Below are 26516 nucleotides of genomic sequence, written 5' to 3'. Positions count from 1 at the left end.
AAGCAGGACCACCAGCTACAACCCCCGAGGGAACGGCCAGGTGGAAAGAGAGAACGCGACTGTCTGGAAGGCCGTTCTCTTAGCCTTAAAGTCTAAGGGCCTCCCAACCTCTCGCTGGCAGGAAGTCCTCCCGGCAGCGCTGCATTCCATCCGGTCACTGCTTTGCACTGCCATTAACGCCACCCCCCATGAACGAATGTTTGTTTTCCCCAGGAAGTCGACTACGGGAACCACGCTACCAACTTGGCTGACTTCTCCGGGGCCCGTCTTGCTGCGAAAGCACGTGAGGGCCCATAAAATGGACCCCCTGGTCGAGAGGGTGGACCTCCTGCACGCCAACCCCCAGTACGCCTATGTGGCATACCCAGACGGGCGGGAGGACACAGTCTCCTTACGAGACCTCGCACCCTCGGGCATCCCTGAGACACCACCGTTACCCCCCACCACCCCCCCAAATCCAGCCCAGGTAGACGGCACGCCGGAACCCCACGAGCCTTCGCCGACCACGCAGACACCAGCATTAACATCGGATACTGCATCACCGCCGCCGCTGCTGCGACAATCAGAAAGGCTTACGAGGCCTCCGGACAGACTGACATACCCGAACTGGTAGTACACTTCACCCCGCCGGACTCAAATCTAAACAAGGGGTGAATGTGGTAAACCACTTTTATCGTTCACTATCGTTACACTATGGTTATCACTGTTTATATCGTTACACTATGGTTATCACTGTTTACACTGTTGTATCACTACACAAGGTCGCCTCTTGTCACGCTGTTATACCTGGGCTGACCACTGCTGACTCCGCCCCATGGCTCCGCCTACTTGCCCAGGTATAAAGGTGGTCGACTGGCTGGTATTCCTCCTTGTTGGATCCGATCACCCACGAGGGTGGGCTCTGTTATTTAGCCAATAAAAACCTATAGTTACTTTCTTAACTCGTCGCTTTTCATTGGATGAATTGATAGGTATATCAGGGATCTTTTTAGAAATCAGCAAAGGGGGACCAAGAAATTGATAAAGAAAGGGAAAATGGAATATGAGCACAAACTAGCGAAAAATATAAAAACGGATTGTAAAAGCTTCTATAGGTATGTGAAAAGGAAAAGACTGGCGAAGGTAAATGTGGGTCCTTTACAGTCAGAGATGGGAGAATTTATAATGGGGAATGAGAAAATGGCAGAGAAATTAAATAAATACTTTGTTTCTGTCTTCACAGAGGAAGACACAAAAAAACTCCCAGAAATACAAGAAAACCAAGGGTGTGGCGAGAATGAGGAACTTAAAGAAATTATTATTAGTAAAAAAACAGTACTAGCAAAATTAATGGGACTAAAAGTCGATAAATCCCAAGGGCCGGATGACCTACATCCTAGGGTATTGAAAGAGGTGGCCATTGGGATAGTGGACGCATTGGTTGTCATCTTCCAAAATTCTATAGATTCTGGAACGGTTCCTGCAGATTGGAGGATAGCAAATGTAATCCCGCTATTTAAGAAAGGAGGGGGAGAGAAAACGGGAACGACAGACCTGTTCGCTTCACGTCAGTAGTTGGGAAAATGCAGGAATCTATTATAAAGGATGCAATAACTGGGCACTTAGAAACTAATAGTAAGATTGGGCAGAGTCCACATGGATTTATGAAAGGGAAATCCTGTTTAACAAACATATTGGAGTTCTTTGAGGATGTAACTAGTGGAGTAGACAAAGGGGAACTGGTAGATGTGGTGTATTTGGATTTTCAGAAGGCCTTCGGTAAGGTCCCACACAAGAGGTTGGTGAACAAAATTAGGGCACATGGAATTGGGGTTAATATACTAGCATGGATTGAGAATTGGTTAACAGACAGAAAACAAAGAGTAGGGATAAACGGGTCTTTTTCAGGATGACAGGCTGTGACTAGTGGGGTACCGCAAGGATCGATGCTTGGGCCCCAGCTATTCACAATCTATACCAATGATTTGGATGAGGGGACTAAATGTAACATTTCCAAATTTGCTGATGATACAAAGCTAGGTGGCAGTGTCAGTTGTGAAGATGATGTAAAGAGGCTTCAAGGGGATCTCGACAGGCTCAGTGAGTGGACGAAAACATGGCAGATGGAATATAATGTGGATAGATGTAAAGTTATCCACTTTGGTAGAAAAAACAGAAAGGCAGAGTATTTCCTAAATGGTGAAAGATTGGGGAATGCAGCTGCTCAAAGGGACCTGGTACATGAGTCACTGAAAGTGAATGTGCAGGTGCAGCAAGCCATTAGGAAGGCAAATGGTATGCTGGCCTTCATTACAAGAGGATTTGAGTACAGGAGTAAAGAAGTCTTACTCCAATTATATAGGGCCTTGGTGAGACCACACCTGGAGTACTGTGTACAATTTTGGTCTCCTTACCTAAGGAAGGATATACTTGCCATAGAGGGAGTGCAACGAAGGTTCACAAGATTGATTCCTGGGATGGCGGGACTGTCGTATGAGAAGAGATTGAGTAAACTCGGCCTGTATTCTCTTAAATTCAGAAGAATGAGAGGGGATCTCATTGAAGCATACAAAATTATTACAGGGCTTGATAGGGTGGATGCTGGGAGAATGTTTCCCTTGGCTGGGGAGTCTGGAACCAGGGGCCACAGCCTGAGGATAAAGGGTAGGCCATTCAGGACTGAGATGAGAAGTAATTTCTTCACACAGAGGGTGGTGAATCTTTGGAATTCTCTACCCCAGAAGGCTGTGGAGGCTTAGTCATTGGGTATATTCAAAACAGAAGTCGATAGCTTTCTGACTAGTAAAGGCATGGGGATATGGTGATAGGGCCGGTGAATGGAGTTGAGGCAGAAGATCAGCCATGATCTCATTGAATGTTGGAGCAGGCTCGAATGGCCGAATGGCCTACTCCTGCTCCTATTTCTTATGTTCTTATTGGGCCGGATTTACCGACCCCCACGGGTGTGTATGAGCTGTGTACTCACCCATAGGGGCCTTGCAAGTGCCGGTTTCAGGCATGCGAAGCGCATGTGCTGAAAACCGGCACTGCCGATCTGTTAAGCATTCTCTTGACAGATCATCCGCCTGCCCTGGAGAAGGGCCTCTGCGGGTGGAGAGTTCTACTTTCTGCAGAACCTCCGCCCACTGAAAACCTTTAAAAATCTTACAACTGGTAAAAGCGTAAGGCCTGCTTTTACCAGCATAAGTTTGAAAAAGTAAAAAAACAATTCTCACTCATTTATAATTTAAAAATACTTTTTTAAAAAAGGTAAGTTTATTTTTAGCCCCGTAAAAAAAACTTTAATTTTTTTTTCCAAAAATTTGATTTTTGTTTAAAACATTTAATTTAATTAATTTTAAATACATGGGCCTAGAAATTCAGTTGGTTGCGCCAGCCGTTAGCGCCTTAAGAGAAGTGAATTTCGGGCGCTATGCGTGTAGCGTCCGGGCGCAGCGCGATCTGCGCCTCGCCCCAAATTAAGTAGACATTTAGCGCCGGCGCAAAGTCTTAGCGCGCGCTCACCTGCGCGCGCAGAAAATGACATCATATCCTCGTGCAACGCCCTTTGCGCGCCCCGATCCAGAACTTCAGTGGGACCGCCCCATTGTGCGGCCGGCGGCCCGAACGCTTGTTTAGTGGAATGCAACAGAGCCGACGCGGGCCCCGGGGAGCGCAAATTAAAGGGCACTTACCCTGCACTATAAAGGGCAGCCATTTTGCGGCAAACACTCTTGTGCAACGGATTTCTGGAGAGAGACCAAGGAAGAGAGCTTTCTGGTTTGGGCCAACACTAGCTCAGGTATTTTTGGCTTCAGGCCAGAGCGTTGCAAGTGGCCTCTTGGATATTTGACTGTTTGGCAGCATATTATGGGGGCTGCATGGGGTGCCAACGCTGAGTTTCAGCGTCATGTCCGTAGGGCTCGCAGACGCGGGGTGAGAGGGGCAGCCCTGGCTAGACGCAGAGGGGGCAACATAGGCCTTACCCAGTCAGGGCATACCGCCAGCAGCGCTCCTACCTCAACATGAGTGGCGCGCGATGTGTAAAAAGGCTGAGATTCCGAAGGAGGTGGTTGCAGAGATCTGCCATCTGCTTCGCAGAGATCTGCGTCCAAAGCTCAGGAGCAGGACGTCTCTGTCGGTGGACGCGAAGGTGACGGTGGCCTTGAACTTCTATGCCACCGGCTCCTTCCAATCCGCTGCTGGGGACATTGCTAACATATCCCAGTTCACCGTGCATTGCTGCATCCGCCAGGTGACCGATGCCCTTTTCAGAAGGAGATGCCAATTCATCTCCTTCCCCATGGCCCTGGAGAGGCAGCATCAGCGTGCACTGGGATTTGCAAGATTCGCGGCCTTCCCCTTGGTGCAGGGCGCCATTGACTGTATGCATGTGGCTTTGCGGGCACCTGTGGAGCATGCCGAGGATTACCGCAACCAGAAGGGCTACCATTCCCTCAATGTGCAGCTGGTGTGTGACCACAAGCAGCGCATCCTAGCTGTCAATGCCCACTTTCCAGGCAGCAGCCACGATGCCTTTATCCTGCGGCAGACAACTGTGCGTGACATGTTCGAGGCACAGCCTCCCCCAAGAGGATGGCTTCTCGGGGACAAAGGCTATCCTTTGTGTACCTGGCTCATGACCTCGCTCCGCGCGCCCAGGACCCCTGCTGAAGAGGCATAAAACGAGAGTCATCAAGCGAGCAGGAACATAATCGAGCAAACAATTGGCGTCCTCGAGCAGCGGTTCCGCTGCCTGGATCGTTCCGGCGGATCTCTGCAGTATTCGCCGGACCGAGTCTCCCAATTCGTCGTTGTTTGCTGTATGCTGCACAACCTGGCTCTCCGCAGGACTCAGGCACTGCCACCTCACGTTGGACCACCACCTCAGGAGGAGGAGCAGGAGGAGCAGGAGGAGGAGGAGCAGGAGGAGGAGGAGTACCATCCCAGGAGGGAGCGAGAAGGTCCAAGGGCCGTCCGTCGGCGGCTTATTGAACGTCACTTCTAAGCCCCCTGTCAGGGAATGCCTTGTGGCCATAAAGGAACATGAACGCAGCCGCTCCGCAAGCCCTCAGCCGGCGAAGGCAACAAACACTTACAACAACAAACATGGACACTCTCTGAATAAAGAGAAATCTTTATTTTAGACAAATGAAACCCCTTCCCACGTGAAACCCAGAAACATTCAACGGCCCCAAAAAACAGTACATCAAATGACTCACTCCCACAACCTGGGGAGGAATAACTGAACATTTGGACAAAAATGGCCTTCATCCTCGGCCTTAACCCAAAAAACATCCCCAGAAACAAAACAACCATCCCCAAAAGAAACATAGGCATCGCCATATAAAATAACACTTGGCCACACCATCTACTTATTGGGCCGCAAGGCCGAGACCTTGTCGAGCCTTTTGGGGCCCCTGCCCGGCCTGCTGCTCCTCTGCAAGCTCTGCCCAGTGGCTGCTGCGAGGCTGGGGGAAGGCTCCTGAGGGTCAGATGTCCTTCCGGCAGATGCCCTTGGGGGGCGGCCTAGACGGGGTTTGGCCCTCGAGGGGCCGGCTGGTGATTGGCGCAGCTGTGCCTGGCCAACATCATTCGCAGCCGCTTGCCGTTGAGGCTCCACTGGGGGAGTGGCGGTGACGGCTGGAGGAATGTGTGCAATCTGGCGGATGGGAGGCACTGGCTGGTGATGTGGCACTCGCCCGGGCCCGCACTGCAGCATGCGCACCAATCTGCCGAAGGGCAGCCCGCTGTGCTGCTGCAGCATGGCGGGTGTCCAGGCGATGCCTGGCTGACGCAGCGCGTGTGGCAGCAGTGAGTGCCCCTGTTGCTCTGGTCTGCGACCGCAACAGAGCAGCCATTGTCTGGACGGCATCACTGATCAGCCGGCCACTCGCGGCATGTGAGGCCCCGAACTCGCGCACACTACTAGCCAGGGACTCGATCGCCTCAAGCATCCGTGCCACTACCCCCATCAGCTCGGTGTGCCGGCGATCCGAATCCTGGGCCATTTGATCGAGGTGGCGCGCCTCCTCTGAGTTGAACGTGTCCGGACTAGAGTCCGGACTCGCCCGCTGGGGAGCAGGGGGCCAAGCTGGCCGACCCTTGCCACGTTGCCGGTGGCGACTGGGCCCAGCAACTGCACTCCCCTCCGATCCTTCCCCCCTCTGGGGGGAAGGCCGCGGACCAACCGCAGCCCTCCTGGGTTGCTGGACGCCACTGGTCCCAGCAGCTCCACTCCCCTCCGACACTTCCTCCAGGCTCTCCTCCAGGGAAGACGTGTCCACTACTTCGGCATCTGCAGCCGGACCTGAGTGCTGCCCTGATGGTCCGCCTTCCTCTTCCTCCTCCTCCTCCTCTTCGGAGGGGCTGTCACTGGCAGCTTCAGGGAGCTCCTCGTCACCAGCTGAAAGCAGGAAGGCACAAGAGTAGCTTTAGAGTGAGGAGAGGGCGTCAGCGAGGGAGGCATGACTGGTGGCATTCAGCGCATTGGTCGGAAAGTGGCAAAGGAGGTAGATCGGATGTGCAAGTGCGACGAGAGAGGTCCAAAAGGTGATGTCCTTACCATTGTGGCCCAGAAGAGGGTCGGCATCTCCACAGGCGACGGGCCCAATCACCCGGGCTCCCATGAGGCGACTCACGCGCTCCTCCAGGGGAGTGAGCTCCTGGATCTGGGGGCGGCCTCCCCCGGTCTCCTCCTGGTGCCTTCGGTTGTTTGCAAGTTTTGCCTGCAAGAGAAAGGACGGCCTGTAAGTACGGTGTGTAGCCCTGATGTGGTGTGCACTGCCTCCCATGGTGGAATAGCTTGGCCAGTGTGTAGCCCTGATGTGGTGTGCACTGCCTCCCATGGCGGAATAGCTTGGCCAGTGTGTAGCCCTGATGTGGTGTGCACTGCCTCCCATGGTGTAAAGTGCAGAATGTGCAATTGATGTACATGACTGTCCCATAGCTGCTGGCTGAGGGCTGGCCATTAGGGCTTTCAGGTCCCTTTGCCCATCATGTCAGGTGTACATGCAAGGATGAGGAGGAGACTGGAAAGGGTACTCACCCTGACAATCCTGGTCAGGTCATTAAACTTCTTCCGGCATTGGACATTGTCCCTGGGGGCATCGCCGGTGGCCGACACCCTGTGGGCGACCTCCCTCCAGGCTTTCCTATAGACGCTGGTGGGAGGCTTCCTGCCAGTGTCCGGGAACAAGATGTGCTGTCTCTTCTCCAAGGCCGTCACCATCACCTTCAAGTCATGGGCTGAGAAGCACAGGGCACGCTCACGGGCCTTCTGTACCGTTGCCACGGCTCCTTCTGCTCACCAGCAGTGTTCAGGCCTAGCTGGAAGGCTGCAGTGTGCAGGCCGTTGCAGCAGACCAAGTCGACCCTTCCCCCTTTAAGAGCTGGCCGGCGCCACGGTGTCTGCTGTCAATCAAGAAATGACCGCACCTGCGCTGCGCCCGGCCTCGGCGCTATCCCTCAGCACCGCTGGCTTAGCGCCTAAAGATAGTCGTGCATCGCCAGTTTTAGCGCTCCAGCAACCTCTTAGGGCGAAGCTACTGAATATCGGCGAAGTGCCCTCGACTTTGCGCCGGGCGCAAACTTTAGCGCCCGCCTGACTTTACCGCCCCAAAACTGGCTATACTGAATTTCTAGGCCATGATTTAAAAAAAAATATATTTAATGTTTAACTTTTTTAAGTGATCCCCATTCACACTTTTGACAGATCTATGCAGAGAGACCTGTCAAAAGTGTGCACGGGAATTCCCTTCTTTGATTGGTTCCCTATGGCCCACGTGATCCCAGGGACGCTTGTGAACCGCCTGCGCCCCTGGGATACCTGGGCCTCTGTGCCCACGCACCAGAAGAGGCCCAGGATTGGCAGTCTCGGGACCTACAGAGCCAGCAGGTAAGTTCGTAGATTTTCCCGATCAGAGGCATCCGCACGCAGGAAGCCTCTGATCGGAAAATCCGGGCCATTTTAATATTTAAATAGACAACTCGCCTCCCGGGAGCGGGTTGGCAACCCGCCCCGCCTCTGTTAAAACCAGAAGTGGGTGGATTGGATTCTGATTTTTAACACTGTAATTTCCCACACGACCCCAACCCACCTGTTTTTTTTTTAAGATTAAAATTCCTCCCGGGTCAACACCACAGACGTTGCTGCCACTTCAGTCATACCTTAAGGTTTATGTCAGGGGCACGAGCTGCTGGAGTTGCACCTGCGCATTCTCTATTGGTCCAGAAGGTCCATACAGAATGTCAGTCGTAAAACTTCCTCCTGCCCACACACTTCTTTCTTGGATAGTGTTGGCACCTTGCCCTCTTACTAGGTGTGCAGAGGTTCGAACACAGTCGCTGAGCCATGATCCTAAATCATGCATCAGTCCGTGGAAAGGGTCGGGAGTTCACCTTTGCGATAAATTCCCTTGTGATTTTCTACTGTATCTATAAGGGTCAATTTCATGAGAATTGTGTCTAGTTGTTATGCTGACCAGTGTATCACTTTTCTCTCTCTCTCTTCACCCCTCCGCCAAATTTGCTAAAAATGTGGCAGTGATTTTATGCTGCTGCACTCCCCAGCCTGTGATTTTTCTGTCCGTTTTTTTAATAGGTGGAAAATTATAGGTTTGGCAGCACAGAAGTGAAAAATCTCCCCTGGGATGTTTAGTTCCATAGTGGAATACCCCCTCTTTTTAAAACCCAGACCGACTTTCCAGTAGATAGGGGGGGAGTATTGTTAAAAAATATATTTTCCTTTATCTTTTTGGTAGATGTGTGTCAGATAAATTGATTCAAAGTAGTGTTTTGTGAAAAATTTGTTAGAAATAAATCTTTAGATCTCCGAAGATCCAATTACTAATCCATTAAGTAACCTGACCTTTGGGTACACAATTGGAATATAAAAGGTTTGTTCTCCTAATGCATCTTCTCACCCATGCACAGGGAAATTGGACACTCAGCGTGGTGATGCACGTCTAATTTGTTGGAATCTGTGCCTTTGGATCTTTGCCACTGCTGACTCATCACTAGTGCCTGGTAAAGGTCATATTTTTAATTCTAGTTCCTTACTATAAATACATTGTACAATATCGAGTACATGTTGATTGCACTCGCTTTTGTATTTAAGCCACTGTTTCAGTTGGTAAAAAGCTTGCACTGCATTTTAGTTGTTGTACTTGAGAGGTGACTCTGCTTGTAACAAAACCCGTGTGATCTGATTGAGTGTGAATATTTTTTGCTGTGAAATCATTGTAATAATTATCAATTTAACCAACCTAATCAGATAGGAATCTGTTCGGAGCAAACGCTATGTAAGAATCGCACGGATAATTAGTACTGAGTATCAGATTCATCAGATGCAGCAACTCACCCTTCCGTTCTCCCCCCGTTTACTTACAGCTTATTAGATTGTGTGGTTTTTAGCCATGCAAAATTCAATGGAGGACGCTATTGTAAGACATGCTGAAGCTCCATACGTGTCCATTGATTCACTATTGTATTTGCCTCCTCATCAAGGAGGTGCTGTTGCTAAAATGTAATATGAACATGTTATTTTTAATTTACCATTCATATATTTTTAAGCCTCTTCTGGCTCAAGGTGACATTAAAATAATGAAACCTTATAAGGCACTTCAAAGCATTTCCCATGCCTCCCTTGTATCTCAGCATGATGTACATTGCAGGGCGGGGGACTATCTTGGAATTGCCCTTCTTGGAATACCATAATATTTTTATTTAAAATTAGATTAGATTCTGATGTTTGGAATTTCTAGCAGAGTTAGGTGAAGACTTAATTGAGTTAGCAAAACAAACTGGGAGGCCAAGTTCACCGTGTTGAATTCCAGTGAGCAAAATACTGCACCGCTGAGCAAAGAGATGTGGTTGTGAAAGTGACTTAGTAGATACCTGATCAAACACGAGCAGGGAACAGAAAGTAATGAAGGTGAACAAGGTAAAAGAAACAGAAATCCCATCGGAGAGAAGAGCAGAACTTCTTCAAGGTGGGCATTCTGGAAGAGAAGTGACAATGAATTAAACACTAAAACAAAAGCAAAATATTCCAGTAAGAGTAGGTCTAAATATCTTCATAGTCCTGATTTATTATTTGAGGTAAATCGTCTTTGTTCCATTAGAATTGATGACCCTCCCCTCCCATCTGATGCACCTTGTCTACCTCAATACTGTCTTGAGGATCATTTTTGGCTGTGATTGGGTAATGACAATCAATGTATTCACACCAGTGATTTGAACCCTGTTGGTCTTAGTCTCTAAGGTCCAGCAAATACATAGTAAAGACTTTTAAAAAAATTTAAAAAAAGCATTTTTATTACCGAGCGAAATAAGTGTTGCATTATGTGCGTTTTAAATCAGTCTTGCTGCTAAGCAGGGCCGTACTTTCCTCTTTTAAAATGTACGATTTCCGAGAATGCAATTTAATTAATGCCAATGCAGAAAAAGGTTTTTATGCTCAAATCTCTGGCGTGGGATTTGAACCCACAACTTTCTAACATCAAGAGGCGACAGTGCTACCAACTGAGCCACAGCTGACACTCAGTGGCATCTTCGAGCAGAGACCTCCAGATGCGTAGACAGTAGGCATGGTGGGAGCATCTTTCGTGAATGTTCCCACTTCTGCTATAGAGGCTTTGGGCTTTGGCAGCTTTAACTTTCTTGATGGACAAATGCAGACAACCATGACTGAGGGAGCCTGAGAACTGTAGATGCTATTGTTCTGTACAAAGATCGGTGGGCCTTGGGGACATGCCCTCAAGCAATGGCAGGCAGAGATTAGCACAGGAGCAGCCAGTTGAGATTCATGTCAGCATCAGTTCTGTCCCATCACATAGTCCTACACATTTGGCACTGCTTCTGAAAGCAATGAGTCCACCAAAGTGGATCCCTTGCACTGATGCCGATGAATCAGTTTATTACATATTACATGCCTTCTATATCCCTTGCAGCTTGCCAGTTGACTGTACAGCCAGCGACTGGTGCTATTTCTTCAACTAAGGGCACACTTCAGACACATGCACAACTGCTACTGGTAGTTCATTGCAGATGCTTGACTGTCCCTGCAGGTCTTCATTGGAATAGTTGACACATCTCCATCAGTGCCTTCTTGCTGAACCTGAGCCTCTTCATGCTTTGTTCATCTTATTATGCTCAGGTAGCTACCTTTGGTGCAGTAGGCCTTCTGTCTAACATTGTACCCACTATACCCTCTGTCTTCCTGTGAGATACCTACTAATGAATGCTATGCTCTCTGACCCCCAAAAAACTCTGTACTATTCACTTTTGACTCTGCTGTGGTGATGCTTCAAATTCTTCTCCTTTGTTAAACTCACTTCTGCTGAGTCTGACTTGGAGTAAAATACTTTTTTTGATTTGACAGCAGATGCAGAATGCTGCACAAATTCCTTATTATTGATCTTGAAGGTCTGAATATTGAAAACTAACTTTTTACTAATTTTTCGCTAAACGGAGCATGCAGATAAATATTAGGTTTTTCTATTGACGCCCACTTTTACATGTGTTTTGCTGAAATTTATGGAGAGGTTAATCATAGCCCACGTTGAGTCATCTTTTCTAACTTGCAATGTTTAAAGTTCTAATGATCCGGTCAGGAGGATAGAGCAGTATAGAAACTTGGAAATGGTGCAAGAAGTGGACAGAATGGATTACCCTGTTACTATGAAATACAGAATCATAGTTAATGGAAACCAGAAACGATGAGATAAAAAATTGCTCGTTTCATTAACTAACCAGTAGAACTTTTGAGTTTTCATTTGACCCAGATTCAAGTTTTATATTGGTAGCAAATTTAATTGAAGTCAATAGAAATCGAAAGCCTAAAACCAGTTGTTATTTGTGCCCATCTTGTTAATAAGTCATTTTGATGTTAAATTCTTAAGTGAAATGTTTATTTTCCCACCGACTACATATTTGTACCGTGTATTCATTCCAAAACGTGTACCACTCAATTCTGTCTGAACATGGTTTATTTCTACAATTTTCAAAACCGCAGCAAATTGAAAGCAATAGCTATGACATCCCATTTGTCAAATATTTACAGTTGAAAGCATGAAGACATTGTGCATCAGAAGAAGTTTCGGGTAATATTTCACTAAGAGGTTTATGATCTGGAGATGGCCTGTTTGACTGCACAGTGCAAGCCACTTCCAGCTCCTGGTTTCAATTGCAGACTAAGGTAGCCCCTTCACAACATGTGCTCACAATTGAGCATTGTGCTTCACCGAACACAGTGAGGCTTTGCGTTCTGAGTGACCTGTTTCTAGTTAGAGGCACTGCATCTGTGTTCTTAATTGATATTTAAATCTGTTCTGTGATACTGAATCTGGTCATTTCAGTAAAACATCTTAAAGCCATTCATTCTGTAACTCTCTAACTCTTATGAAGCTTCAATGTGAGATTGTTTGTCTGTGAGTCACTACTTTGTATGAGTTTTTCCTTTTTTGATGTTCCTAAATGATATGCTGTTTTCTCAAAGGGGCTCCTCTTTGTAGTTGTGATCTTTGTTTTTTTACCCACCCCCTGAGGTTCACGGTATAATGCTCTTCCCAGTTCCCAGAACTTCCTAACTATAACGAGACTCCATGCATTGTAGTGCGTACAGCAGGTGTCATGGAGTGCTGATTATGGAAATGTTTCAGAGCACTTCTCTGATTATCGTGAGTCTAAGGACCTCTGAGTTTTATTTTGCTGGATCAGGTTCGGCTGAGTACATGTTCAGGTTCAAGTTGAATTCAATCTTTCTCCTCTCTTATTTTTAATATATATAATGCACACTTTTCCCTGAGTTAGACCTACATCAAATGTTTTTCATTTAAAACCCCTCTTGTGGTGTCTTTTAAGTGAAAATCTCAAGGGTGTAACAAGGTAGTCATATTTCCCTACTGGTCCATGTTTATTGCTTTTGCCCACTGTCATTGTTCTTTAACAAAAATAATTTACATTTATATAATGCCTTATCAACACTTCAGGACATTGCAAAAAATGTTGCATGCAACAAATTACTTTTTGAACTGTAGCCATTTTTCATATAGTAAATGAGATAACTGACCAGTTAATCTGTTTTTTTTGGTGGTGAGGGGTGGGGGTGGGGGGGCTGGAATTGTTGGCCAGGATACTGGGAGAGCTTTCTTGCTCCTCTTCAAACTGTGGCATGAGATCTGTTATGTCCACCTGCTCCTAAATCCAGGATTCTGTGATCTCTCGGTATTCCCACACTTATCCACCCCGCCCAAATGTTTGCAGACCCAGTACTCTGCTCATACCACTTCTTTACTCTATAACCCCATCTCTTGATTCAGAGACCACCTCTGCAATACTCCCCTACTCCAGCACCCAGCTTTCAGTGCTTCCAAAACCACACTCCCAACACCAACAAACCATATGCTCTCCCTTTCCCTGTCCTTGTTACACACCTCTTATCTACCTGGAACACCATCTCTACATCTTTCTGTGTAACCTGGGCTTAAAAAAGACATTAAAATTAAGTATGTAACTAAATAAATATAATAGTCAAGGTCACTGATTTGCAATTTTCACAAAAATATGGACAAACTCTCTTAATTAGAACCTGGAAATAATGACGAGTCCCATAATACTTTGCAATAAAATGTAGTTTTGCTAATTCAGTAACAATAAATCAGAGGTTCTGACTATATATTGTATGCTAGTTTAAAATAGCATAACTTCAAAGTTTTGTGAGTAGTGCCCTAGGATCTGTTTGTCTATCTTTAACTGCTCTCATGATGGCCCAGTGGATTAATGCCTACTGCGGTTTTGAGTCATACAGGTTAGGTGGATCCAAGGTTTAATCCTTGGTCTCTGCTGAGTTAACATGAGGGAGAAGGGTATAGACCGAAATGGGGACAGGGTGGGAAGAGGTAATTGGTGCAGGAGGAGGCTCATGTGGAGTATAAACACTGGCATAGACCAGTTGGGCTGAATGACTTGTTTCTGTGCTGTAGGTTCTATGTAAGATGATCACAGCCAGAGGTTCTGCTGGTGAGATGATGCAGTTGAACTCCATGTTCTTGGCTTAATACTTGGTTTCAGTGTCACCACAGGCATATCCTGTGTCTTAAGTCTTAAAAATTGCAAATTCTGCAGGAGTTTTAAATAAAGCATCTGAGGACACATTGTCTACATTTCAAAGAAATTGACTTTGGGTAGACACTGCTTTAATTTAGTTTTTACAGTTACATACACAAAGTACAGTATTGCTTCTAACATCTGAGGATTTGCAATGACCTTTTAAATTTCTAGATTATACATAAATAGAAACAAATTGTAGTTACGACGTGAAAAGCCAACCATTTAAACCTTGTCTTTGTTCCTGATCAATCTCCATCCTTTCAGATTGCCTTTGTTTGTCATTTTACAACCTGTAGCTAATAATCCACATTTGTGCAAAGGATCTGCAACAGTCACTCCCTATAATTACTAGAGCAGGAATTGTGTATCTTATATATCTATATATATAAAGCGGCTCTTCTGTCTGTCTGTCTGTCTGTCTGTCTGTCTGTCTGTCTGTCCGCCTGGTCTCTATACGTTTGGAAGTTACAGAGCGTACCGACGCGCGCGTCGCCTCAAAAGAAAGCTTGCGATTCCGGACCGGTCATAGGCGTATTTACGTTTCGGCCGGACAAAAATCCCGCCCGCGGTATCCCAAAAACGTTCAGCGTTCCGCTCATTAGCATCTCATTAGCGACCGTGTGACGTCGAGGTCTTCCTACAGTTGAGTGTCGAGTGACTCGACGATTGACCAATCCTACGCTTCGGTGTGTGTGGGCGGGCCTTATCCTTCTGAACCGAGGTGAGTGGCCGCCATCTTGATTTTCCACGATTTTTTCCCCCACACTTTCTGTGTGTTAGGGAACTAAGGTAAATATTTCAATTATGTTAGGCAATTCATTAACAATTTATTTGAGTTTTATATTGTGTTTAGCAACCCCCCCCTCCTCCTCACCCTCGCGCAGGGGGGACTCGGGGCCTGAAGCTGAAAAAATTTCTCTCTCTCTCTCTCTTTCTTCCCTCTCTCTCTCTCCTTCTCCTCTTCCCTCTCTCTCCTTCTCCTCTTCCCTCTCTCCTCTTCCCTCTCTCCCCTTCTCCTCTTCCCTCTCTGTCTCTCTCTACTTCCCCCTCTCAGGTGTCGCGGACGGAGCGCGGGCGCGCCGCCCGAAATTTCCCGCTCGCTAACGGCCTTGCCGGCTCCCGCGGGCCGCTTGCACTGACCGCGCATGCGCCGCCCGCACTCACCGCGCATGCGCCGCCCGCACTCACCGCGCATGCGCCGCCCACACTCACCGCGCATGCGCTGCCCGCCCGCCCGCAGCGGCCGTCCATCAGCCGCGCGATACGCGGGGGACCTCAGCAACGGCACCGGACCTCAGGCGCTAGGCAGGGGGAGGGGCCAGAGAGAGGGACAGAGGGGAGTGGGGGAGTGGGGGTGGAGTGGGGGAGCGGGGGGGAGGGAGAGGGAGACAGGGGAGGGGAGGGGGGAGAGGGAGACAGGGAGGGGAGGGGGGAGAGGGAGACAGGGGAGGGGAGGGGGGAGAGGGGGACAGGGGAGGGGAGGGGGAGAGGGAGACAGGGGAGGGGAGGGAGAGAGGGGAGGGGAGGGGAGGGAGGGAGAGAGGGGAGGGGGGAGGGAGAGAGGGGAGGGGAGGGAGAGAGGGGAGGGGAGGGAGGGGAGGGGAGGGAGGGAGAGAGGGGAGGGGAGGGAGAGAGGGGAGGGAGGGATAGGACAGGGAGAGGACATGACAGGGAGAGGGGGGACACACAGGGGCAGGGAGACCAAACGCCCCAAAATTGCCCTCGCGCCCCAAAATTGCCCTCGCAACGCGGGGCTCCCCAGCTAGTATATATATATATCGGTACTTCTGTCTGTCATTCTGTCTGTCATCGCGTGTGCGTCTGTCGGGTATGCGCTCGAAAGTTACAGGGCGTACCTACGCGCGCGTTACCTCCAAAGAAAGCTTACGCTTCCGAGACGGTTTTAAGCGTATTTACGTTTCGGCCGGGCTAAAATTGCGCCCGCGGTATCCTAAAAACCTTCAACGTTCCGCTCATTGGCATCTCATTGTCCGCTCATTAGCGACAGAGTGACCTCGAGCTCGACCAATCGTACGCCGGGTTGCTGGTGTGTGCCGCCGGGCCAATCGGTGCGTGTGTGGCCGGGCCTTATCGTTCTGAACCGAGGTGAGTCGCCGCCATCTTGATTCCAAACTTTTCCTTTCTTTTTCCCGCTTTCTGCGTCTTTAAAAAAAACGTTGCTTTTAAAACACATATTGTTTTAAAAAAAAATGATTTAGAAACGAATTAACTTATCTAATCTCATTAATTTTCCTACCTTTCCCCGTTTTTCCAGGTAGGCCTCGAAGCCTCGGCTTCTCCTTCGCACCCACGCCTGAGCTAGGCACCTCCCGGCCCCACTCGAAGGCTGGAGGGCCAAGCCTCAGCCCAGCGCCACTGGGGTGCGCGCGCAGCAGGAGCTGAGACGCGGCGTCTCTCTCTGGCTCGGCCGGGGGGCGGGGCTTGCTGAGCATCAAGCCCCCCGGCCGTCTCGCACAGCCGCAATCGGCGGTCTTCACCTCGGGGGGGGGGCGCGACCCTCGGGGGGGGGCCGCGACCCTCGGGGGCGGGGGCGCGACCCACGGGGGAGCCACGACCCTCGGGGGGGGGCCGCCAAGCGTCACCCTGGCAACCGGCCCCCCCGGCCGTCTCGCACAGCCGCAATCGGCGGTCTTCACCTCGGGGGGGGGGGGGGCGCGACACACGGGGGGGCCGCGACCCTCGGGGGGGGGCCGCGACCCTCGGTGGGGGGGGCGCGACCCTCTCGGTGGGGGGGCCCCCGCCCTCCCTCCCCTCCCACCCCCCCACCGCCCCCCCCCCTCCCCCCCCCTCCCCCCCTCCCCCACTCCCTTTCCCCCCCCTTCCCCCCCCTTCCCCCTCCCCCCTTCCCCCCCTTCCCCCCCTCCCCCCTCCCTCCCCCCTCTCCCCCTTCCCTTCCCCCCTCCCCCCTCCCTTCCCTTCCCCCCCTCCTCCCCCTTCCCTTCCCCCTCCCCCCTCCCTCCCTCCCCCCGCCCCCTCCCTCCCCCCCCCCGCCCTCCCCCCGCCTCCCTCCCCCCCACAGTCGCTCTCTCTCTCTCTCTTCCAACAACATGCCCTCGACAAAGCCTCCCTTCCCCCCGCCCTCCCTTCCCCCCCCGCCCCCACCCCCCCAGTCGCTCTCTCTCTCTCTCTCTTCCAACAACAACATGCCCTCGAAAAAGCCTCGGCACCCGCCGGGCACTTCAGCTAGTTAGCTAATAAATGGTGGAATTGCTGGGCAAAAGCTGGCACTATCAATGAGAAGCCTGAGTTTATATTCCAGTGTTTGCGACGGTACGGAGCAGCTACCTCTTCCTTGTTGTTCATGTTCTTAAATGTATGCACAATACATAGATCCATGTACATGTACAACACAACATAAATCTCTTCCTAGTTATCTGTGAATGTAAATATTAAGTAATTTGGACAAATTACAGGCATGAATGCAGGTCATTTAATTTATTTTAACTAATCCTTTGAGTATTAATTTATTTCTATTAATGTATGCCAGGTATTTTTTTCTGCAGTTTGGAAAGAATAGCATTGCATTGGAAGAAGAACAGTAGATAAATATAGCACTTTGGCAAAGCTTTATTCTCACACAGTAGATGTGACGTGCTGTGTGCAAAAATCAGCTAGGTCAGAGGTTAAAAAGTACAGGGAAATCTGCCATTCGGATGTGATGTATAGGTTAAAATGAGGGCAATCCCACAGAGCTGGACAACCGAGGCAAGGCATTGGAAGCAGATGGCGTGTGTCAGAAGCTGCAGTGGGGTTAAAGCTGAGATCAGGAGCAGGGAATCGAAGGTGTAACTCCACATCCTACCAATCCAGGTAGTATTTTGCAGTAACAATGCTGGCTGTAGTAATAGTTTAACGTTTTTTTTTCCACCAATTGTTCATTTGATGGTGATTTGCTGTCCATTTCTGATCTCTAAAATGTCAAAGTTCTGGCGTATTAATAATTGGAGCTCAGCAGAATTGAGGGTGGCTGTCCAACAATAGCTGTATAACACCCAATTAGATCCAATTTGATCATCTTTATGCAGCATTTCCATTATTAACTATAAGGGTTTATAATGGGCCAAATTTTGCTGTAGCTGGGCATCTAACGCAGTCTGCCATTAGTTAGACTTGCCCTTGCACGTTAAGGTTTTTTAAATTTTTGTGTGCCAAGTTGCTGAAAATGCGAGCTGATATCGTCACAATGAGGGAAACAGGGCATTTTGAACCTGAGCGAACAGGACAAGCAGCTGTGTATCTCCTTAACCAATCAGATTGAAGGATTGTGAAATTAACAGCGCAAGAACTGAGAAGAAAGTGTAAATTAGAGTGGGTGAATTCAATGTCAAATCAGGTATCAGGAAGAGAAATAAAGAGAGGGAAAGAAAGATTGGATTAAGAGAGAGAGAAAAGAGACAGAAAGCAAAAGTAAAAAAAAAACATTTTTAATTTTATACGTGACATTTTAAAACCTCCAACGACAATTAAAACCTGAAGGAATGAGACGCCAGACTTTTAATAGTTAATTTTCAGTGTCAGAGAGGTTGATCGGCAGTAATAAACACTTATCACGTTGTTAAAAAGGTACAGACAAGTGGAATGGACAAGACTTAACTTTCTGTGGCGAGTTTAGTTCGTATCTACTGCACAAATACAGCAACTTCAGGCCATTCAATGCGTGTCAATGATGAGCCAAACAGCGAGATGCCATTTTTGCGCAATTCGGACACCAACTTTTTGATATTTGAGTTTAATCTCCCATCTGCCCCTCTCATCTGAAGTTGCAGGCACTGTTAGCCTCACCATTATTTTGACAGGAATATCTGGGACAATATTTCACTGGGTGTCCTGTGAAATGTAGTAAATGGGCTAATGAAGACAGTGAAAACTTGCTGTGATTCAAAAGCCAGCTTACACTGTCATTTTATACAAATCTATGTAAGGCAGCTTGAATTTTTAAAATTCAACTCTGAAATTGGAAGGAAAGGCACTCCTTGCACTGGTATTAAATCATTACAGTAGTGTCCCTTGTTGGAGATATTCAGAGGAAACAAAAAGCTTACTCTGGCCCTGGACAAGCCGACCCACCTCCTTTCACTCTGTGCCAATGTTAGTATCTAGGCCATAGCCGTAGAGGGGAAAGTTATGCTATTATGGCCACATTGTCAGATTTGTTTTGATTGTAATTTTGCTGAGGCTTGGTGCTCCTGTTGAGACATGTGCTAATGTGGTTAGTGGAGATTAGCTTGCATTTATATAGCACCTTTAACACAGTAACATCCCAAGGTGCTTCTCAGGAATGTCATAAAAACAAAATTTGATACCGATCCACATAGAGATATGAGGACAGGAAAACATGGTCAAAGAGGTAGGTTTTAAGGAGCATCTTAAATGAGGAGGTAGAGAGGCTTAGGGAAGGAATTCCAGTGCTTAGGGCCCAGGCAGAGGCAGCTGAAGGCACGGTGGCCAATGGTGGAGCGATGAAAATCGGGGATAGGCCAGAGGCCAGAATTGGAGAAGCGCAGAGATCTCGGAGGGTTGTAGGGCTGGAGGCAGTAATAAAGATAGGATGGGGCGAGGCCATGGAGGGTTTTAAAAACAAGGATCAGAATTTTTAAATCGAGGTATTGTAGGACCAGGAGCCAATGTAGTTCAGCAAGCACAGGGGTGATGGGTGAACGGGACTTGGTGCGAGTTAGGATGCGGGCAGCAGAGGTTTGGATGAGCTCAAGTTTATGGAGGGTGAAGATGGGAGGCCGGCCAGGCGAGCATTGGAATAGTCAAGTCTAGAGGTAACAAAGGCATGGATGAGGGATTCAGCACCAGAAGAGCTGAGGCAGGAGCGGAGATGGACAATGTTACGGAGTTTGAAGTAGGCTGCCTTGGTGATGGAGCAGATATGTGGTCGGAAGCTCATCTCGGGGTCACAATAGGACACCTAGGTTGCGAATGGTCTGGTTCAGCCTCAGACAGTGACCAGGCTGAGAGATGGAGTCAGTGGCTAGGGAGCGGAGTTTGTGGTGGGGACCATAGATTAATTTTAGACAATCTACTCTTGCATGCTGGATGTATGCTTGCACAGATAGTTACAAAAATGCAATTTTTCCTTGAGGTGGGGTGGGGGTGGTGGGGAAGGAGAGGGACAGATATCACTTGGTCCATGTGATCTCCTGGACTGGTTTCGATCGCATGAGGGGGTGGAAGAGGAATTTTCAAGAGTATTTTTTCCCTTCTTAGCCCTTTTTGTTTGCCTCTCAGGAGATTACATGGCTGGTGTGGGGAGGGGGAGGGTGGGTGGTGGGAGACATAGGGCTGGATTTTGATTCTGGAGGTGTGTAGTCCCGCCTCCATCAAGTTGTGGCCAACCCATGCGATTTTCACTTGATTGATCTTGTTGAGCCTGCCCAGTGGGCTCAGCAGGCCAATTAAGGGCCACCCGGCAACAGGTGATGTCACAGATTGACATTTCATCTGTCAAGAGCTTTTGACCGATGAAATATCAGCGTTTGACAGCTCTTTGAAGCTGTCAAACACTGACAATCTGTACACTAAGTTAATTCCTTCCTCTCAGGCTGATTTAGAGATCTCTCCAGAACAGAAAGCTGTCCCAGCGCAGGTCGGGTATCTGCCTCCTTTGAAACTAGCATGGAGGTGGGTTGGGGGCAGGATGGGTTCGTGCCCCCCAATTTCGAGATTTTAACTCCCCACATGCCTCCAATCCCGCCTCCATGGCCCAATGAAAATCCTGCCCATATTCTCTATCTCTACTATATCAAACCCCTTCAGAATTTTAAAGACCATGGGTCACCCTTCAGCACATGCTCTGACTTTTGAAAATCCAAATATAATCCAAATGATGAAGCAGACCCTTCAAAAAAATGTTACTGCTTCTTTTCAAATATCCTAATTAGCAGTACTTTCTGCATGACTAATCCAGCTAATTGGTAATTACTGCATTCCATGAGAAACCTTTTGGTATAATGATGAATTTCTGATTTTTGATTCAATCATTTGGTCTCTTCCACATGTTTGCACGGATTAAGCGAAAAGTAGTTTGCTATGAATACATGACTTAAATTGGATCCAGTACTACCATTGATAGAATAGCTACTTTCTTTCCATTTTCAATTATACATATCTCTTCCAAAAATAGCAATAGCTCTTGTTGAGTTGTTGTATCTGAGTTGTTGTATCATAGTTTCCTCCTTTTCAGGTCTTTCAACGAGCTCTTTGATTTATACCTTGGGACGGTTTACTACGTTAAAGGTGCTATATAAATGCTAGTTGTAGTGGGTGTAGTAGTTGTTGTAGTACAAGTGGACTGTTCTTTGCTTGGATGCTAGTAGTCTTCATTTGATGAAGCACTCCTCCGCTATTTGCGCAGCTCCTCTTAACTTTTCCTAGGTTGCTTGTATTCACTATTCTCTGTTTGACCATGCTTTGTTTTTCACATTTGCATAGTGTGTTTCAATTGATTTTAAATGCTAATGATCTAGGATAAAATCAAAATATGTGAAATAGCTGAGGTGGTTTTAATGTCGTCACAAGGTCATCTCAAATGTTTTGTTGGAGATTTAAGCCATTTTCTCATTGGGATGTTTATCAACATCAACTTGCACTTATTTGGCACCCTAACATAGAGAAATGTGCCACAGGGTTTTCGGAGACATAATCTGAAGAAAAAACGGACACCAAGCCAAAGGAGGATGACCAAAACCTTGGTCAAAAAGGTGGGTTTTAAGGAGGATCTTGTAGGAGGAAGTGGAGAGGTTCAGGGAGGGAATTCCAGAGCATGGGTCTGGAATTTTCTTTTCCAAGCTGTATTGTTTTAAGATTTTTGCCTATTTGACCAGGAAGGGATTTTGGTTTAATTTATACTATGCCGTTAAGTTAAATTCAGTTCACAAAAGGATTAACCATCAGAGAAAACGCAATGGCCCAAAATTTGCGATTGGAGGCTTCCCGCGGGCAGATGCCTCCGACCTGTAAAATTTACCTGGTGGTCCCGGAGGATTGCGCTCCTGGGACTCTCCGGGTCCGCACGGGTAGAGGCCCACGTATCCCAGGGGCGCATGCGGCTCGCAAGCGCCCCTGTGATCACGTGGGCCGGCCCAACCAGTAAACGAAGGGAATCCCCATTCATACTTCACAGAATCACAGAAACCCCACAGTGCAGATAGAGGCCATTTCGGCCCATCGAGCCTGCATCGACACATATCCCACCCAATCCCCGTACCAACACATATCCCACCCTATCCCTGTAACCCCATGTATTTAATCCCCCTAACACTAAGGGTCAATTTATCATAGCCAATCAACCTAACCCACACATCTTTGGACTGTGGGAGGAAACCAGAGCACCCGGAGAAAACCCACGCAAACACGGGGAGAATGTGCAAACTCCACACAGACAGTCGCCCAAGGCCAGATTCGAACCCGGGTCTCTGGCGCTGTGAGACAACAGTGCTAACCACTATGCCACCATGCTGCTGTACTTATGGGAGTTGCGTACGGAATCCCCTTAAGTGTGAATGGGGATCACTTAAAAAATACACGAACACTTGAAATAAATGTTTTAAAATTACATATTTAAATGCCTTTTAATTAAATATTTTAAACAAATTTAATTTTTTGAAAAAAATATATATTTTAACGGGGCTAAAAATAAACTTACCTTATTGGACAGGGTTTTTAATGTATAACTGAGTGATATAATTTTATTTTTCTATCTTTTACCAGGAGTAGGAATTTCACGGGCATTCAGCGGGCAGAAGTTGGGCAAATAACAACCTCTCCACCCGCGGAGGCCCTTTTCCCGGGGATGGAGATGATCTGTCAAGAAGCTTCTTGACAGAGCGCAAGTTCCGGGTTTTAGCACATGCGCTTCGCACCTCGTACGTACCTGTAGGGGTTGCAAAATACGGCCCAATGTATCTGTGATGTTGTACAGGACAATAATTTTAGGATACCAGATGAATCAGTCATCTGGATTCTCACATATCAAATCAGTTTGATACAATGGGGCTTGTCCAACACAACCTCGAGATATCTGCAGCTTTAATGTTGGAATGCTTTTTATTCATGGCGCTCAGCAGGGGGCTGAGCTAAACAGTTAGTTGCCAGAGCTCCCTGACCGATGACTAGGTTTTTCATTCAAGTCAAGGAGTTTGATTGACAGCTCAGCAAGCCAATCCTCTATGCAGAAAGCTGAGGAAGGGGTCAACGATCATTCTTTTTCTTTGTCTTTCTTGCTTTCGTTCTTTCTCTCGTACTCGCTCTCTCTCCCTCTCTCTCTGGAAAAGGCAGTCTTGGTTAATTTTTGAATCTGGAATGGTAGGAATGAGATGGATGTCTCATGTTCTAAAGTTAGTGCCAGTCAATTTAGAGATTGTTGACTTGTAAAGCGAGTTAGGCCCATATCAAAGGGCAAAGTTTGAATTTTACCAAAAACTGTATTCTGTTCATTCATATACTTAATGTAAAATAAACCCATCTACTGGTTTACAACTGGCATCATCTCACTGGAATGTTCATCAATCTCATTACCGAAGGATAAGAGAAGGTACTTGATGGTGCGGGAAGATCGGAGAGTCAAGTGCACACGAGAGGCCATATTGTTAGAATCCACGGATCACACTATTGTCTAACTAGATATTCGGCAGCAAATTTACTCTAAAGATCATAGGGATGCAAGGTCTGCTTGCGGGAGTGACCAGTGACGCTGAACCCTAGAAAATATCTATTGTAGACCCAAAATTTATAACGGAAGCGATTAATCTGGGATTACATACCTTCGGATTTGTAATTTTGAGGAGAAAATTTCTCATCATGATTAGAAATAAATGCTGGTAAATGGAACACTTTTCCAATATGGGCATTCAGTGCCAGCATCAAGAAGTTTCACTTCAGATATGGTCTGTTCCGTTGCAGAATAAAACTTGCTCCACTGTGCTCAAAGCTTGTACCTTAATCTAAACAAGTTTATCTTAATGTGGGCATTGAATTTTTCACATCAGCCATTCTTATGACTTTCTCTTGCAAATGCCTTTTGCAAACGTCCGTCATCAGTAAGTTTTGTCAGAGGAATCAGTGCCAGGGAGCTCATTTTTGCAGCGTTCTCTAATGCAGTGTCTATACACTTCCAATTAAGGTGTTGCACAGTCAGATCTTATTAAGCAATGTAAATAGGTTTTCCTTTTCTGAAACCAGTGGGAGCTTATTCAACCTGTGCAGAAATTTCTATTTCTCTTATTCATTTAAACTGAGTGATCGGTCAGTCACAATTTTTTTTTGTTAATTTTAGTTTGTAAAATAATCCATGGTTTTTTGATTTATGAAAAAAATACAAATGTAGACGATGGTACTTTTGAGGAATGAGCACTGAATCCCTCACAAAATTTGACCTTGGATAATTCAAAGCTATCTGTTTTGACTTTCTCTTATTTAGGTGTGTTCGGAGTTTGTCCGCTATCTATTTGGGTCCAAGAAATCATAACAACATGAAAGTATCCTAATGCATGACCACTCTAGGGCTTTTCTGTATTTTTTTTATTCATTCATGGGCTGAGGGCGTCGTTGGCAAGGCCAGCATTTATTGCCCATCCCTAATTGCCCTTGAGAAGGTGGTGGTGAGCCACCGCCTTGAACCACTGCACTCCGTGTGGTGAAGGTACTCCCACGGTGCTGTTAGGTAGGGAGTGCCAGGATTTTGACCCAGCGACGATGAAGGAACGGCGATATACTTCTAAGTCAGGATGGTGTGTGATTTGGAGGGGAACTTGGAGGTGGTGGTGTTCCCATGTGCCTGCTGCCCTTGTCCTTCTAGGTGGAAGAGGTCGCGAGTTTGGGAGATGCGGTCAAAACACAATTGTGCGAATCTAGTTCCTCACGTAGATTAGGCAACCTGGAAGATCCCAGTGTATCTTAACATTTGTTGATTTTTTTTTAGGATTAGAAGAATCATGGAGTGTATCTGTAACCAAAGTGAAAAGGAGCTCATCCTGGCTGTCGTTGACTCGGACTCTACAGTAGTGTATTATCAACTTACCAATGGGTTTGTTGTACCAGACCCACCAGATGTTGTCGAAGAGGTGGACAGCAAACTGTGTAGAAAGAGGCGGAGGAAGTTTCAGAGATGACCTATGTTCATTTTGTCAAATCTCATTCTGATGGAGGTTATTTTTCCAAAAGATGTAAATGTGTTAAATCTCTGCTATAAAACTCAATGGGTGATCACCATTTATGTCCTGTATTTACAGGTGTCTCATGTTCTTGCCTGTAGCTTTCATTATGGTGGCATAGATCTGTATTGGCTGTTTCAGTGTTAACCTTAGTTGTATTCATCGGCTTCAGTATAAAACAGTTGCAAGACTCTGACTTAAAATCATTTTAAGAAACTTCACCTTCATTCAGGTCCATTATGCTGTATAACAATGTTGACTATTTAAAATATATATATAAATTGTATTTATGTACTTTTTTTTTAAAAAGGAGTATTTTGTATTATTGTTTTGGTTATAGTTCCCTTTCTCTGCTACCAGAAATTGCATGGAAACTTCCTAGTGCAATATTAGAAGCATGTCCTCTATTTTGACTCTACTGATGACCTCCGACCTCACAAGCTGGTACTCACTGAGGCTCGATGTTATAGCATGGACCAGCAGCATCAGGGGGAAAAAAACACAAACATCAGCTGAGGGGACAATATATGCAGTTCTGCTGACAAACTTGAGCTCTGCTGTTCTGATCTGATGTCCTCTGGATGCCTTGTCATACACTGCCAGCCTTCCACTAAGCCTTATGAATAGCGAAGATAAACCAATGTAGAAGTAGTCTCAGTCTGTACCACTATAATCATTCACAACATTAAAAAAGACTGTCTTAAGCAGATTGATGAGCCACTGATACAAGCACAACTAGTGATTGACTTCCATTCAAATCAGCTAGGTTTTTGAGCAATGAGGCGAGGCACTAATCTATAAACAATCCAAAGAAAAACTAGGGTTGCACCTATTTGTGATTGAGTTGATTGATGTAGAAAGAAGCTTTCCTGTCAGTCATCCTTGCCTGGGCCAAATGGAGTGTGAAACAGGGAGAGTAAAGGATAGAAAGGTAAATAACAATTTAAAAACATATTGTAAGGTCCAATGTATAAGTCACATGCATTTTTAATGCCCTCTAAATATGGGGCCTTGACCTAGTTTTGTTTCGTGGAGTTGGTGTGATTTTTACACCGGGGCAACTTTTTATAGTGGGTTTTGTGGCTTATAATTAATAAAACTGGTAAATTTCATTACAAGAAAATATTTCCCATATTTCTACAGTTCGAATGCAAGAGTCTCATTGTTACTGACAGAACGAGATGGCAGTATTCCACAGTGTTTTGTAACCCTATGTTTTAGATTAAAAGAATCTCAAGTTAGTGG

The 26516-nt window shown here is 47.0% G+C and overlaps 1 protein-coding gene across 3 annotated transcripts in view; it reads left to right on the top strand.

The window, feature by feature from the left end:
- The window catches only part of LOC147121844 (tRNA-splicing endonuclease subunit Sen15-like), a 103493-nt gene extending 78032 nt beyond the window's left edge, over positions 1 to 25461 (top strand). For 2 of the 3 annotated variants that reach the window (XM_085982349.1, XM_085982346.1), the window contains exon 4: positions 25040 to 25461. In XM_085982349.1, coding sequence (XP_085838475.1) covers positions 25040 to 25229 — 190 coding nt within the window. In that variant the 3' untranslated portion in view covers positions 25230 to 25461. The remainder of the gene's footprint in view (positions 1 to 25039) is intronic. The other variant, XM_085982347.1, reaches the window with a different exon arrangement.
- The last annotated feature ends 1055 nt before the right edge of the window (positions 25462 to 26516 follow it).

The sequence above is a fragment of the Somniosus microcephalus genome, chromosome 3, assembly GCF_052327205.1.
Source record: "Somniosus microcephalus isolate GS21.2 chromosome 3, FLI_Smic_1.0, whole genome shotgun sequence".
NCBI classification, from domain to species: Eukaryota; Metazoa; Chordata; class Chondrichthyes; order Squaliformes; family Somniosidae; genus Somniosus; species Somniosus microcephalus.
This window is presented reverse-complemented; position numbering and strand designations above follow the sequence as displayed.